This window comes from Mobula birostris, chromosome 4 (assembly GCF_030028105.1).
Source record: "Mobula birostris isolate sMobBir1 chromosome 4, sMobBir1.hap1, whole genome shotgun sequence".
NCBI lineage: Eukaryota > Metazoa > Chordata > Chondrichthyes > Myliobatiformes > Myliobatidae > Mobula > Mobula birostris.
In genome coordinates this window covers 106613503-106630067 of record NC_092373.1, presented here as the reverse complement: position 1 = coordinate 106630067, position 16565 = coordinate 106613503, and the positions used below count along the sequence as shown (strand labels likewise).

General features: G+C 48.1%; 1 protein-coding gene across 1 annotated transcript in view; it reads right to left on the bottom strand.

Moving 5' to 3' along the window:
* Positions 1–16565, bottom strand: part of cfi (complement factor I) — a 235399-nt gene that overhangs the window by 75365 nt on the left and 143469 nt on the right. Inside the window, exons 5-6 of the mRNA XM_072254679.1 lie at positions 3310–3512; positions 2008–2124 (exon numbers count right to left, since the gene is read on the bottom strand). Of these exons, the coding sequence (XP_072110780.1) occupies positions 2008–2124; positions 3310–3512 (320 nt within the window). The remainder of the gene's footprint in view (positions 1–2007; positions 2125–3309; positions 3513–16565) is intronic.

Genomic DNA, 16565 nt, shown 5'->3' with positions numbered 1-16565 from the left:
TGGTTACATTTTCATTGCACTGATGATATTCCCTGGCACAGGGGAACAAGCAGCTGCTACCTTATATCTCTAACGAAATGGGGTTGATTCTGATCGATGTTGCTGCCTGTTATGGTGATCGTGTGGAATTCTCCTAGGTGCTCAGCTTTCCCTCCACATGTCAAAAATGTGTCCATTGGTAGGTTAAATTGGCTATTATATAGAACATAGAACATAGAATAGTACAGCACAGTACAGGCCCTTCGGCCCACAGTGTTGTGCCCACCCTTATACCCTGCCTCCCATATAACCCGCCACCTTAAATTCATCCGTATAGCTGTCTAGTAGTCTCTTAAACTTCACTACTGTATCTGCCTCCACCACTGACTCAGGCACTGCATTCCACACACTATCCACTCTCTGAATAAAAAACCTTCCTCTAATATTCCCCTTGAACTTCCCACCCCTTACCTTAAAGCCATGTCCTCTTGTACTGAGCAGTGGTGCCTTGGGGAAGAGGCACTGGCTATCCACTCTATCTATTCCTCTTAATATCTTGTATACCTCTATCATGTCTCCTCTCATTCTCCTTCTCTCCAGAGAGTAAAGCCCAAGCTCCCTTAATCTCTGATCATAATGCATACTCTCTCAACCAGGCAGCATCCTGGTAAATCTCCCCTGTACCCTTTCCAATGCTTCTACATCCTTCCTATAGTGAAGCGACCAGAACTGGACACAGTACTCCAAGTGTGGCCTAACCAGAGTTTTATAGAGCTGCATCATTATCTCGCGACTTTTAAACTCTATCCCTCGACTTATGAAGGCTAACACCCCATAAGCTTTCTTAACTACCCTATCTACCTGTGAGGCAACTTTCAGGGACATGTACCCCCAGATTCCTCTGCTTCTCCACACTACCAAGTATCCTGCCATTTACTTTGGACCCTGCCTTGGAGTTTGTCCTTCCAAAGTGTACCATCTCACACTTCTCCGGGTTGAACTCCATCTGCCATTTCTCAGCCCACTTCTGCATCCTATCAATGTCTCCCTGCAATCTTTGACAATCCTCTACACTATCCACAACACCACCAACCTTTGTGTCATCTGCAAACTTGCCAACCCACCCTTCCACCCCCACATCCAGGTCGTTAATAAAAATCACGAAAAGTAGATGTCCCAGAACCGATCCTTGTGGGACACCACTAGTCACAACCCTCCAATCCGAATGTACTCCCTCCACCACGACCCTTTGCTTTCTGCAGGCAAGCGAATTCTGAATCCACCTGGTCAAACTTCCCTGGATCCCATGCATTCTGACTTTCTGAATATATTGCTCCTGGTGTGTTGGGGAGAGCTGATATGAACTGTGCAGAAAGTAAGAAACATTAATTGAAGGAATAGGATTGCTTGGTGTGTTGCCATGGATTCAATGGGATGAACTTCTTGTATATCATAGGGGCAATATAAAATCAAATAAAGCTTGTTTATCCAGTATCATACATCTGGAATTCTTGTGCAACCAGTAACAATATTTATTTCATAGAAACAAGCCCGAGCAGCGCACTTTATTTTAAGCATTACTGAAAATATATGTGAGAACACAGTATTAGTTTATTTATAATGGCAGTGCAGTTGCAGGCTGATTAGAAGGAGCATCTCTTTAAGGATTTGGCAATCACATGTGGTGGTGAGAACAATCAATCATTTGGAAGTCAGTCACATCCCTGGAATATAGATTTGCAGTTTAAAACACTGCTTTTTAGTGGGTGAGGATATGACATATAATGCATGAGGTTGGTTCAAGATTTATGCATAGAAAATTAACGTATGATGTACAGTAATTATTTTTGATTAATTCTCATGTAAATAGCATATGATTGAACCAGTACCTCCCGTTCCCTGTGAATGCTGAATGGCTGAGAGTATAATGTATATGAAAGAGTATAACGTATATGAATTTACAGAACATTAGCTAATATCAAAACCCCTGTGACATGAGTAGAAGAGATCAAGGTTGTGTACTTATACCTGTACAGCACAGCTCATCACTTAAGTCAGCACAGTCATCAATGCCATTGCAAACTTCCATCAGTGGGATACATTTGCCATTTACACATTTAAATTCATTATTATTGCAATTCTTATCTGGTAACAAAAGAAAGGAACAATTTTAGCAAAAGCAATATATTAAGTCATATTAAAAGTAGTGACAGCATAATTCAATATCTCACTTGCCAGACTGGGAACTGGTGAATGACTGTCACAGGTAAATTCTGAGTGAAGTTCAAATTATACTTATAGCTTGATTGGATGATTGTAACCTGGCATAACTCATTCAGTTTCATTGATGACATTGCCTTCTGTGTATAACTGAGCACTGTCTGGGAATCAGAAATCCACCACAAATATTCTCTGATTTTCCTCTTTGAATCTTCTGAGGAAACGGCGACTCCTTTGCTTGCATCTTCGGAAACAGCTCTATTTCCATCTTTAATATCTCTATTTTTTCCTTTCAGGGTTCTTTTGAAGACCCTGACCTGGAGTTACATGCTGACTACGGTTCTTTGCAGGAATGGGACCTACTCTCGGGGTTTCACGACTGGCCGTTATTCGGCACGCCAAGGGCTCAGCCTAAGAGCTTAGCTCGCCTTCGGAGGGCCAAGATTTCGTGGCTCTGGAAATGGGCGGATTGAAGGTCGGTATTCGGACAGGAGATCAGTGTGTCGTGGGAGATGGAAGATCTAAGGCTGTGTGCCCAGAGACCCGAGATCTTTGGGCACAGAGCTCGGAAAAAGCGATGCAATGGACTCTTATCATAAACCAGCGAGTTGTTTGTTATGTCTCCCTTCTCACGGTGAAACAGAGACACCTCTTTCTCCCTTATTAGGGAGAGAGAGAGCCTGAGGTATGTCGAATGCCACGTGAACAATGTAGTCTTTGGACTACTACAAGTCTGTGTCTTTGCTGTTGCTTTACTCACACTTGAGTGCTGATGCTTTTTTTTTGCCGGTGGGGGAAGGGGGCATCATTGCTTGCTGCCATTTACACGTAGGAGGGAGGGGAGCTGGGGGGACTTTGGGGTTCTAGCATTTAACTGTCATTCATTATTTGGGGGCACTCCTCTGTTTTCCGTGGATGTTTGCGAAGAAAAAGCACTTCAGGATGTATACTGTACACATTTCTCTGACATTAAATGTACCTTTGAAACCTTTGAAAGATAAGCAAGAAAGCATCTCGACTTGAGAGTTTCCTAATGGTCTCCTTGGCAATTCAAGCACAGTGGCACAAAGCTCTCTAATCAATGGCATATAATGAAAAACAATCAAAAACCTGGAGGATGATTGTAACATTGAACTGCGGCAATATGCATTCCCTCGCAGCCATCCTGTGGTCTTCCAATGTCCGCCAGTTGGAAACATTCTGATAGGCTTGTCTCAAAGCCTCTGCAGCGTGTCCTATTAGACCAGATGACCATTGTGCTGTTCTTCCATTTGTGCCAAACTTCCCTATTTTTTAAGAGATTCTTTGCTCCCCTGCAAAATGAGTAAGACTTTAATAACAGGGGCACAGAATTTTTGCCCACTGAGTCTGTGCTAACCGTTGCATATTTGTTTACACCGATCATCTTCTATTTTCTCGTATACCCATCACTCGGCCGCAATTCTAGTGTGCACTTACACACTAGAGGCAATTTACAGTGGTCAATAAACATAACAACCTCAGGTGTGGGAGCAACCTGGTGAACATGGAGAAAATGCATTGATCACAGGGAGAATGTGCAAACTCCACTCAGTCAGAGTTGGAGATCTTTGGGGAGAATGTGGAACGTGCATATCATCAAAGCAAACATTGAAACTCTACTCAGACGGCGTTGGAGATCTTTGGGGAGAGTGTGCAAGCTGCACTGAGACAGTGTTGGAGGTAATTGGGGAGAGTGTGTAAATTCTATTCAGATAATGTTCAAGGTCATCAGGGGAATGTGAAAATTCCACTCAAACAACATTGAAGGTCATCAGGGAGAATGTGCAATCTCCTTTCAAAAAGCACTGGAGGTCTTTGGGAAAAATGTGCAAAGTGCACTTAGGCAGTGTTGCAGATCAATTGGTAGAGTGTCTTCAATTCATACTGCAATCTGAGGGGGAGAAGTATAACTCACATGTATCAGTATCACAATGGGATAAAGGAAATTACAGAGGCGTGAGAGAGGAGCTTGCCCAGGTGGATTGGAAGAGGATACTGGTGGCTATGACAGCAGAACAGAGGTGGCTGAAGTATCTTGGAATAGTTCACAAGGTGCAGGATAGATATGTCCCACAGAAGAAGTTCTCAAATGGCTAGGGTAGACAACTGTGACTGGCAAGAGAAGAGTTCAGGACTTCATAAAAACCAAGGGAAGGGCTTATAAGGTAGCAAAAGTGAGTGGGAAGTTGAATGATTGGCAAGCTTTTAAAATCCAACAAAAAGCAACTAGAAAAGCTATAAGAAGGGAAAAGATGAAATGTGGGGGCAAACTAGCCAATAATATAAAGCAGGATACTAAAAGTATTTTCGGTTATATAAAGAGTTAAAGGGAGGTGAGAGTTGATATTGGACCACTGGAAAATGATGCTGGTGAGGTAGTAATGCGGAACAAAGAAATGGCAGATGAACTTAACGGGTACATTACATCTGTCTTAACTGTAGAGGACAATAGCAGTGTGCCAGAGGTCTGTGAGTGTCAGGGAGCAGGAATGAGTGCCATTGCTATTACAAAGGAAAAAGTGCTAGGCAAACTAAAAAAGTCTTAAGGTGTATAAGTGACCTGGACCAGATGGACTACATCCCAGAGTCGTGAGAGAGGTTGCTGAAAAGATAACAGATGCATTGGTTATGATCTTGCAAGAATCACTTGATTCTGGCATGGTTCCGGAGGGCTGGAAGATTACAAATGTCACTCCAATCAGAAGGGAGGAAGGCAAAAGAAAGGAAACTATAGACCAGTTAGCCTAACTTCAGTGGTTGGGAAAGTGTTGGAGTATTATTAAGGACGAAGTTTCAAGATACTTGGAGACTAATGATAAAATAAGTCAAAGTCAGCATGGTTTCTGTAAAGGGAAATCTTGCCTTATGAATCTCTTAGAGTATTTCAAGGAAATAACCAGAGGAGAGGCAGCGGACGTCATTTACTTGGATTTTCAGAAGGCTTTTGATAAGGTGCCACACATGAGGCTGCTTAACAAGACAAATTCCTATGGTGATACAGGAAAAGTACTGGCATGGATACAGGAATGGTTGACAGGCAGGAGGCAGTGAGTGGGAATAAAAGGGCCTTTTCTGGTCAGCTGCTGGTAACTAATCGTGTTCCTCAGGGATCAGTATTGGGTCTGCTACTTTTCACATTGTTTGTCAGTGACTTAGATAATAGAATTGATGGCTATGTGGCAAAGTTTGTGGTTGATATAAAGATAGGTGGAGGGGTAGGTAGTGTTGAGGAGGCAATGCCATTACAGCAGATCTTGGACAAATTGGAAGAGTGGGCAAAAAAGTGGCAGATGGAATATAACGTTGGGAAATATATGATATGTATTTTGGTAAAAGGAACAATAGTGTGCACTATTATCTAAATGGGGAGAAGGTTCAAACATCAGAGGTGCAAAGGGGCTTAGGAGTCCTCGTGTAAGACTTCCAGAAGGTTAATTTACAGGTTGAGTCTTTGGTAAAGAAGGCAAATACAATGTTGGCATTTATTTCAAAGGGAGTCAATTATAAAAGCAAGGAGATAATGCTGACTTTATAAGACACTAGTCAGGCCACATTTGGAGTATTGTCAGCAGTTTTGGGCCCCATAACTCAGAAAGGATCTGTTGTCTTTGGAGAGAGTCTAGAGGAGATTCACAAGGATGATTCCAGGGATGAAAAGGTTAACATATGAGAAGCATTTCAGGCAGCATCTATGGAAAAAAGTACAGTTGATGTTTTGTGCAGAAACCCTTCGGCAGGACTGGAGAAAAAAAGCTAACGAATAGCGGAATAATGTTTCGGCACAGACTAGGAGGGCCAAACGGCCTGTTTTCTGTGCTGTAGTGTTCTATGGTTCTATGACCAGTAGATTTAAAAGGTGGGAGGACTGTACTCTTATCCATAGATGCTGCCTGGCCTGCTGAGTTCCTCCAGCATTTTGTTTGTGTTGCTCGGATTTACAGGATCTCCTGATTTTCTCTTGTTTGAAGAGCATTTGGCAGCTTTGGGCTTGTACTCACTGGAATGTAGAAGAATGCGGGAGTGGGGTGGGGGGATCTTATCAAAACCTACCGAATGTTGAAAGGACTAGATAGGGTGGACGTGGGGATGATGTTTCCTAAGTTGGAGTATCCAGATCTAGAGGGCACAGCCCTAAAATTGAGGGGTGACCTTTTAGAAAAGAGGTAAGGAGGAATTTTTTAGCCAGAGATTACTGAATTTGTCGAATACTCTGTCACAGAATGCAGTGGAGGCCAAGTCTGTGGGTACATTTAAGGAGGAAGGTGATCATTACTCGATCACTCAAGGCATCAAAGGATATGGTGAGAAGACAGGTGCAAGGGTTTGAGTGGGATCTGACATCAATCATGATAGAATGGCAGAGCACTTTCGATGGGCTGAATGGGCTATTTCTGCTCCTATGTTTTATGGTCTTCTGGGAGACTATGCAAACTCCACTCAGTCGCTGCTGGAGGTCTACAGGGAGAATGTGAAAGTTCTACTGAAACAGTTTTGAAAGGCATTGGGCAGAAGGTACAAACTCCACTCAGAGAGTGTTGGAGGTTATTGGAGAAAGGGTACAAACTCGACTCAGAGAGTGCTGGAGGGCATTGGGGAGAGGGTACAAACTCCACTCAGGGATTATTGGAGGGCATTCAGGAGAGGGTACAAACTCCACTCAGAGAGTGTTGGAGGACATTGGGGAGAGGGTGCAAATGCCAATCAGAACGTGTTGAAGGGCATTGGAGAAAGGGTACAAACTCCACTCAGAGAGTGTTGGAGGCCACTGGGGAGAGGGCACAAACTCCACTCAGAGAGTGTTGGAGGGCATTGGGGAGAGGGTGAAAACTCCACTCAGAGAGCGTTGGAGGGCATCGGAGAGAGGGTGCAAACTCCACTCAGAGAGTGTTGGAGGGCACTGGGGAGAGGGTAAAAAACCCCACTCAGAGAATTTTGGAGGGCATCAGAGAGAGGGTGCAAACTCCACTCACAGTGTTGGAGGGCATCAGAGAGAGGGTGAAAACTCCACTCAGAGATTATTGGAGGGCATTGGGGAGACGGTAGAAACTGCACTCAGAGAGAGTTGGAGGGCATTGAGGAGAAGGTGCAAACGCTACTCAGAGAGTGTTGATTAGGGCATTAGGTAGAGAGTACAAACTCCACTCAGAGAGTGTTGGAGGGCATTGGGCAGAGGGTGAAAACTCCACTCAGAGAGTGTTGGTGGGCTTTGGAGAGAGGGTACAAACTCGACTCAGAGACTGTTCGAGGTCATCGGAGAGAGGGTAAAAACTCCGCACAGAGAGTGTTGGAGGGCATTGGGGAGAGAGTACAAACTAGACTCAGCGACTGTTGGAGGGCATCGGAGAGAGGGTGCAAATTCCACTCGGGGAGTGTTGGCAGGCATTGGGGAGAGGGTGAAAACTCCACTCAGAGAGTGTTGGAGGGCACTGGGGAGAAGGTACACACTCCACTCAGAGAGTGTTGGAGGGCATTGGGGAGAGGGTGACAACTCCATTCAGAGAGTGTTGGAGGGCATTGGGGAGAGGGTGAAAACTCCACTCACAGAGTGTTGGAGGGCATTGGGGAGAGGGTGACAACTCCATTCAGAGAGTGTTGGAGGGCATTCGGGAGAGGGTGCAAACTCCACTCAGAGAGTGTTGGAGGGCATCGGAGTGCTGGTGCAAACTCCACTCAGAAAGTATTGGTTGGCATCGGCGACAGGGTGAAAACTCCACACAGAGTGTTGGAGAGCATTGGGGAGAGGGTAAAAACTCCACTCAAAAAGTGTTGGAGGGCATCGGAGAGACGGTACAAACTCAACTCAGAGAGTATTGGAGGGCATTGGAAGAGGGTGCAAACTCCACTCAGAGAGTGTTGGAGGGTATCGGAGAGAGATGCAAACTCCACTCAGAGAGTGTTGGAGGACATCGGAGATAGGGTGAAAACTCCACACAGGGAGTGTTGGAGGGTATGGGGGAGCGGGTGCAAAATGCACTCAGGGAGTGTTGGAGGTCATTGGGGAGAAGGTGCAAATTCCACTCAGAATGTGTTGGAGGACATAGAAACATAGAAACATAGAACATAGGTGCAGGAGTAGGCCATTCGGCCCTTCGAGCCTGCACCGCCATTTATTATGATCATGGCTGATCATCCAACTCAGAACCCTGCACCAGCCTTCCCTCCATACCCCCTGATCCCCGTAGCCACAAGGGCCATATCTAACTCCCTCTTAAATATAGCTAATGAACTGGCCTCAACTGTTTCCTGTGGCAGAGAATTCCACAGATTCACCACTCTCTGTGTGAAGAAGTTTTTCCTAATCTCGGTCCTAAAAGGCTTCCCCTTTATCCTCAAACTGTGACCCCTCGTTCTGGACTTCCCCAACATCGGGAACAATCTTCCTGATTCTAGCCTGTCAAATCCCTTTAGGATTTTATACGTTTCAATCAGATTCCCCCCTCAATCTTCTAAATTCCAACGAGTACAAGCCTAGTTCATCCAGTCTTTCTTCATATGAAAGTCCTGCCATCCCAGGAATCAATCTGGTGAACCTTCTTTGTACTCCCTCTATGGCAAGGATGTCTTTCCTCAGATTAGGGGACCAAAACTGCACACAATACTCCAGGTGTGGTCTCACCAAGGCCTTGTACAACTGCAGTAGTACCTCCCTGCTCCTGTACTCGAATCCTCTCGCTATAAATGCCAGAATACCATTCGCCTTTTTCACCGCCTGCTATACCTGCATGCCCACTTTCAATGACTGGTGTATAATGACACCCAGGTCTCGTTGCACCTTCCCTTTTCCTAATCGGCCACCATTCAGATAATAATCTGTTTTCCTATTTTTGCCACCAAAGTGGATAACTTCACAGTTATCCACATTAAATTGCATCTGCCATGAATTTGCCCACTCACCCAACCTATCCAAGTCACCCTGCATCCTCTTAGCATCCTCCTCACAGCTATCACTGCCGCCCAGCTTCGTGTCATCTGCAAACTTGGAGATGCTGCATTTAATTCCCTCATCCAAGTCATTAATATATATTGTAAACAACTGGGGTCCCAGCACTGAGCCTTGCAGTACCCCACTAGTCACTGCCTGCCATTCTGAAAAGGTCCCGTTTATTCCCACTCTTTGCTTCCTGCCTGCTAACCAATTCTCTATCCACATCAATACCTTACCCCCAATATCGTGTATTGGAGAGAGGGTACAAACTCCACTCAATGAGTGTTGGAGGGTATCGGAGAGAGGGTGAAAACTCCACACAGAGAGTGTTGGTGGGCTTTGGGGAAAGGGTACCATCTCCACTCAGGGAGTGTTGGCGGGCATTGGAGAGAGGGTGAAAACTCCACTCGGAGTGTTGAAGGGTATTGGGGAGAGGGTGCAAAGTCCACTAAGGAAGTGTTGGAGGGCATTGGGGAGAGTGTACAAACTCCACTCAGAGTGTGTTGGAGGGCACTGGGGAGAGGGTGAAAACTCCACTCAGCGACTGTTGGAGGGCATCAGAGAGAGGATGCAAACTCCACTCAGGGAGTGTTGGCGGGCATTGGGGAGAAGGTCCACACTCCACTCAGAGAGAGTGTTGGAGGGCATTGGGGAGAGGGTGAAAGCTCCACTCACAGAGTGTTGGAGGGCATTGGGGAGAAGTTGCAAACTCCACTCAGAGAGTGTTGGAGGGCAATCGGGAGAGGGTGCAAACTCCATTCAGAGAGTGTTGGAGGGCATTGGAGTGCTGGTGCAAACTCCACTCAGAAAGTATTGGTCCGCATTGGCGACAGGGTGAAACTCCACACAGAGTGTGGGAGAGCATTGGGGAGAGGGTGAAAACTCAACTCAGAAAGTGTTGGAGGGCATCGGAGAGACGGTACAAACTCAACTCAGAGAGTGTTGGAGGGCATTGGAAGAGGGTGCAAACTCCACTCAGAGAGTGTTGGAGGGTATCGGAGAGAGATGCAAACTCCACTCAGAGAGTGTTGGAGGGCATCGGAGATAGGGTGAAAACTCCACACGGAGTGTTGGAGGGTATGGGGGTGAGGGTGCAAACTCCACTCAGAGAGTGTTGGATGGCATTGGGAAGAAGGTGCAAATTCCACTCAAAATGTGTTGGAGGACATAGAAACATAGAAACATGGAAAATAGGTGCAGGAGTAGGCCATTCGGCCCTTCGAGCCTGCACCGCCATTTATTATGATCATGGCTGATCATCCAACTCAGAACCATGCACCAGCCTTCCCTCCATACCCCCTGATCCCCGTAGCCACAAGGGCCATATCTAACTCCCTCTTAAATATAGCCAATGAACTGGCCTCAACTGTTTCCTGTGGCAGAGAATTCCACAGATTCACCACTCTCTGTGTGAAGAAGTTTTTCCTAATCTCGGTCCTAAAAGGCTTCCCCTTTATCCTCAAACTGTGACCCCTTGTTCTGGACTTCCCCAACATCGGGAACAATCTTCCTGATTCTAGCCTGTCCAATCCCTTTAGGATTTTATACGTTTCAATCAGATCCCCCCTCAATCTTCTAAATTCCAACGAGTACAAGCCTAGTTCATCCAGTCTTTCTTCATATGAAAGTCCTGCCATCCCAGGAATCAATCTGGTGGACCTTCTTTGTACTCCCTCTATGGCAAGGATGTCTTTCCTCAGATTAGGGGACTAAAACTGCACACAATACTCCAGGTGTGGTCTCACCAAGGCCTTGTACAACTGCAGTAGTACTTCCCTGCTCCTGTACTCGAATCCTCTCGCTATAAATGCCAGCATACCATTCGCCTTTTTCACCGCCTGCTGTACCTGCATGCCCACTTTCAATGACTGGTGTATAATGACACCCAGGTCTCGTTGCACCTCCCCTTTTCCTAATCGGCCACCATTCAGATAATAATCTGTTTTCCTATTTTTGCCACCAAAGTGGATAACTTCACATTTATCCACATTAAATTGCATCTGCCATGAATTTGCCCACTCACCCAACCTATCCAAGTCACTCTGCATCCTGTTAGCATCCTCCTCACAGCTAACACTGCCGCCCAGCTTCGTGTCATCCGCAAGCTTGGAGGTGCTGCATTTAATTCCCTCATCCAAGTCATTAATATATATTGTAAACAACTGGCGTCCCAGCACTGAGCCTTGCGGTACCCCACTAGTCATTGCCTGCCATTCTGAAAAGGTCCCGTTTATTCCCACTCTTTGCTTCCTATCTGCTAACCAATTCTCTATCCACATCAATACCTTACCCCCAATACCGTGTATTGGAGAGAGGGTACAAACTCCACTCAGTGAGTGTTGGAGGGCATCGGAGAGAGGGTGAAAACTCCACACAGAGAGTGTTGGTGGGCTTTGGGGAAAGGGTACCATCTCCACTCAGGGAGTGTTGGTGGGCATTGGGGAGAGGGTACAAACTCCACTCAGAGAGAGTGTTGGAGGGCACGGGGGAGAGGATGCAAGCGCTACTCAGAGAGTGTTGGAGGGCATTGGAGAGAGGGTGCAAACTCCACTCAGCGAGTGTTGTAGGGCATTGGGGAGAGGGAGCAAAGTGCACTCAGAGAGTGTTGGAGGGCATTGGGGAAAGGTAGAAACTCCACTCAGGGAGTGTTGGAGGGCATGGGAGAGTGGGTACAAACGCCACTCAGAGAGTGTTGGAAGACATTGGGGAAAGCGTACAAACTCCACTTAGGGAGTGTTGGAGGGTATTGGGGAGAGGGTGCAAACTGCCCTCAGGGAGTGTTACGAGCATTGGGGAGAAGGTGCAAACTCCACTCAGGGAGTGCTGGAGGGCATCGGAGAGAGGGTGAAAACTCCACACACAGAGTGATGGAGGGCATTGGGGAGAGTGTGCAAACTCCACTCAGAGAATGTTGGAGGGGATTGGGGAGTGTGTACAAACTCCATTCTGAGAATGTTTGAGGGTATTGGAGAGACGGTACAAACTCGACTCAGAGAGTGTTGGAGGTGATTGGGGAGAGTGTACAAACTCCATTCGGAGAAAGTTGGAGGGCATTGGAGAGACGGTACAAACTCTACTCAGTGAGTGTTGGAAGGCATGGGGGAATGGGTGCAGACGCCACTCAGAGAGTGTTGGAGGACATTGGGGAAAGGGTACAAGCTCCACTTAGGGAGTGTTGGAGGGTATTGGGGAGACGGTGCAAACTGCCCTCAGGGAGTGTTACGGGCATTGGGGAGAGGGTGCCAACTCCACTCAGAGAGTGCTGGAGGGCATCGGGGAGAGGGTGCAAACTGCACTCAGAGAGTGTTGGAGGGCATTGGGGAGAGGGTACAAAATCCATTCTGAGAATGTTGGAGGGCATTGGAGAGAGGGTACAACCTCAACTCAGAGAGTGTTGGAGGGCTTTGTGGAGAGGGTACAAACTCCACTCAGGAAGTGTTGGCGGGCATTGGGGAGAGGGTGCAAACTGCACTCAGAGAGTGTTGGAGGGCATTGGGGCGAAGGTACAAACTCCACTCAGGGAGTGTTGTAGGGCATGGGGGAGAGGGTACAAACTCCACTCAGAGAGTGTTGGAGGACATTGGGTAGAGAGTATAACCTCCACTTAGGGAGTGTTGGAGGGTATTGGGGAGACGGTGCAAACTGTCCTCAGGGAGTGTTACGGGCATTGGAGAGAGGGTGCCAACTCCACTCAGAGAGTGCTGGAGGGCAGCGGGGAGAAGGTGCAAACTCTGCTCAGAGAGTGTTGGAGGGCATTGGGGAGAGGGTGACAACCCCTCTAAGAGAGTGTTGGATGGCACTGGGGAGAGGACGCAAACTCCACTCAGAGAGTGTTGGAGATCATCAGAGAGAGGGTGCAAACTCCGCTCAGAGAGTGTTGGAGGGTATTGGGGAGAGGGTGGAAACTCCACTTAGAGAGAATGTTGGAGGGCATTCCGGAGAGGGTATAAACTGCACTCAGAGAGTGTTGGAGGGCATTGGGGAGAAGGTACAAACTGCACTCAGGGAGTGCTGGAGGGCATCGGGGAGAGGGTGAAAACTCCACACAGAGCATGTTGGAGGGCATTGGGGAGAGGGTGACAACCCCTCTCAGAGAGTGTTGAAGCCCATTGGCGATGAGGTACAAACTCCACTCAGGGAGTGTTGGCGAGCAATGGAGAGTGGGTAGAATATCCACTCAGGGAGTGTTGGCGAGCAATGGGGAGATGTTTTAAAACTCCACTCAGAGAGTGTAGCTGGGTATTGGAGAGAGGAGAGGATGAAAACTCAACACAGAGAGTGTTGGAGGGCATTGGGAAGAGGGTGACAACTCCACTCAGAGAGTGCTGGATGGCACTGCGGAGAGGGTGCAAACTCCAATCAGAGAGTGTTGGAGGGCATCAGAGAGAGGGTGAAAAATCCACTCAGAGTTTATTGGAGGGCATTGGGGAGAGGGTACAAACTCCACTCGGAGACAGTTGGAAGGTATCGGAGAGAGGGTGCAAACTCCACTCAGAGAGTGTTGGAGAGCATTGGGAAGAGAGTGACAACTCCACTCAGAGAGTGCTGGATGGCACTGCGCAGAAAGTACAAACTCCACACAGAGAGTGTTGGAGGGCACTGGGGAGAGGGTACAAACTCCATTCTGAGAGTGTTGGAGGGCATTGGAGAGAGAGTACAAACTCCACTCAGAGAGTGTTGGAGGGCATTGGAGAGAGGGTACAACCTCGACTCAGAGAGTGTTGGAGGGCTTTGTGGAGAGGGTAGAAAATCCACTCAGGGAGTGTTGGAGGGCATGGGGGAGTGGGTGTAAACGCCACTCAGAGAGTGTAGGAGGACATTGGGTAGTGAGTACAAACTCCACTTAGGGAGTGTTGGAGGATATTAGGGAGAGGGAACAAACTGCACTCAGGGAGTGTTATAGGCACAGGAGAGAGGGTGCAAACTCCACTCAGAGAGTTCTGGAGGGCATCGGGGAGAAGGTGCAAACTCCACTCAGAGAGTGTTGAAGGGCATTTGGGAGAGGGTGCAAATTCCACTGAGAGAGTGTTGGAGAGCATCAGAGAGAGGGTGCAAACTCCGCTCAGAGAGTGTTAGAGGGCATCGGGGAGAGGGTGGAAACTCAACACAGAGAGTGTTGGAGGGCACTGGGGAGAGGGTGAAAACTCAACACAGAGAGTGTTGGAGGGCATTGCGGAAAGGGTGACAACCCCTGTCAGGGAGTGTTGGATGGCACTGGGGAGAGGGTGCAAACTCCACTCAGAGGGTGTTGGAGGTCATTGGGGAGAGGGTACAAACTGCACTCAGGGAGTGCTGTAGGGCATCGGGGAGAGGGTGAAAACTCCACACAGAGAGTGTTGGAGGGCACTTGGGAGAGAGTACAAAATCCACTCAGACAGTGTTGCAGGGTATTGTTGAAAGTGTGCAAACTCGATACAGAGAGTGTTGGAGTGCATTGGGTAGATGGTATAAACTCGACGCAGAGAGTGTTGGACGGCATTGGGGAGGGTAGAAACTCCCCTCAGGGAGTGTTGGCGGGCACTGCGGAGAGGGTAAAAACTCCACTCGGAGGGAGTCTTGGAGTCCATTGGGGGGAGGGTGCAAAATGCACTCAGAGAGTGTTGAAGCGCATTGGGGAGAAGGTACAAACTCCACTCAAGAAGTGTTGGCGAGCAATGGAGAGTGGGTAGAATATCCACTCAGGGAGTGTTGGCGAGCAATGGGGAGATGTTTTAAAACTCCACTCAGAGAGTGTAGCTGGGTATTGGAGAGAGGGTAGAAACTCCACACCGAGAGTGCTGGAGGGGATTGGTGAGAGTGTACAAACTCCATTCTGAGAATGATAGAGGGCATTGGAGAGACGGTACAAACTCCACTCAGTGAGTGTTGGATGGCATGGGGGAGTGGGTGCAAACTGCCCTCAGAGAGTGTTATTGGGCATTGGGGAGAGGGTACAAACTCCACTCAGAGAGTGCTGGTGGGCATCGGGGAGAAGGTGCAAACTCTGCTCAGAGAGTGTTGGATGGCACTGGGGAGAGGGTGCAAACTCCACTCAGAGAGTGTTGGAGGGCATTTGGGAGAGGGTGCAAACTCCACTCAGAGAGTGCTGGAGGGCATCGGGGAGAAGCAGCAAACACCACTTAGAGAGCATTGAAGGGCATTGGAGAGAGGGTGCAAACTCCACTCAGAGAGTTTTGTAGGGTATTGGGGAGAAGGTACAAACTGCACTCAGGGAGTGCTGGAGGGTATCGGGGAGAGGGTGAAAACTCCACACAGAGACTGCTGGAGGGCTTTGGGGAGAGGGTGACAACCCCTCTCAGAGAGTGTTGGATGGCACTAGGGAGAGGATGCAAACTCCACTCAGACAGTGTTGCAGGGTTGGTGAAAGGGTGCAAACTCGAAACAGAGCGTGTTGGAGTGCATTAGGTAGAGGGTATAAACTCAACTTGTGTTTGTTGGAGGGCATTACGGAAGGTAGAAACTCCACTCAGGGAGTGTTGGAGGGCACTGGGGAGAGGGTAAAAACTCCACTCAGAGAGAATCTTGGAGGGCATTGGGGAGAGGGTGCAAACTCCACATCGAGAGTGTTGGGGAGCATCGGAGAGAGGGTGCAAACACCACTCAGTGAGTGTTGGAGGGCATCAGAGAGAGGGTGAAAACTCAACACAGAGAGTGTTGGAGGGCATTGGGAAGAGAGTGACAACTCCACTCAGAGAGTGCTGGATGGCACTGGGGAGAGGGTGCAAACTCCACTCAGAGTGTGTTGGAGGGCATCGGAGAGAGGGTTCAAACTCCACTACAAGAGTGTTGAAGGGCATCAGGGAGAGGGTACAAACTGCACTCAAAATGTGTTGGAGGGTATTGGGGAGAGGGTGCAAACTCCACTCACCGAGTGTTGGAGTGCACTGAGGAGAGGGTACAAACTCCACTCAGAGAGTGTTGGAGGGCCTTGGGGAGAGCCTACAAACTCCTCTCAGAGACTGTTGAAGGTAATCGGACAGAGGGTGAAAACTCCACTCAGAGAGTGTAGCTGGGTATTGGAGAGAGGGTAAAAACTCCACACAGAGAGTGTTGGAGGGCATTGGGTAGAGGGTACAAACTCCACTTAGAGAGTGTTCGAGGGTATTGGGGAGAGCGTGCAAAGTGCACTCAGGGAGTATTGGAGGTCATTGGGGAGAGGGTGCAAACTCCACTCAGAGAGTGTTGGAGAGCATCAGAGAGAGGGTGAAAAATCCACTCAGAGAGTGCTGGATGGCACTGCGGAGAGGGTGCAAACTCCACTCAGAGAGTGTTGCAGGTCATTGGGGAGAGGGTGCAAACTCCACTCAGAGAGTGTTGGAGAGCATCAGAGAGAGGGTGAAAAATCCACTCAGAGGTTATTGGAGGGCATCAGGGAGAGGGTGAAAACTCCATACAGAGAGTGTTGGAGGGCACTTGGGAG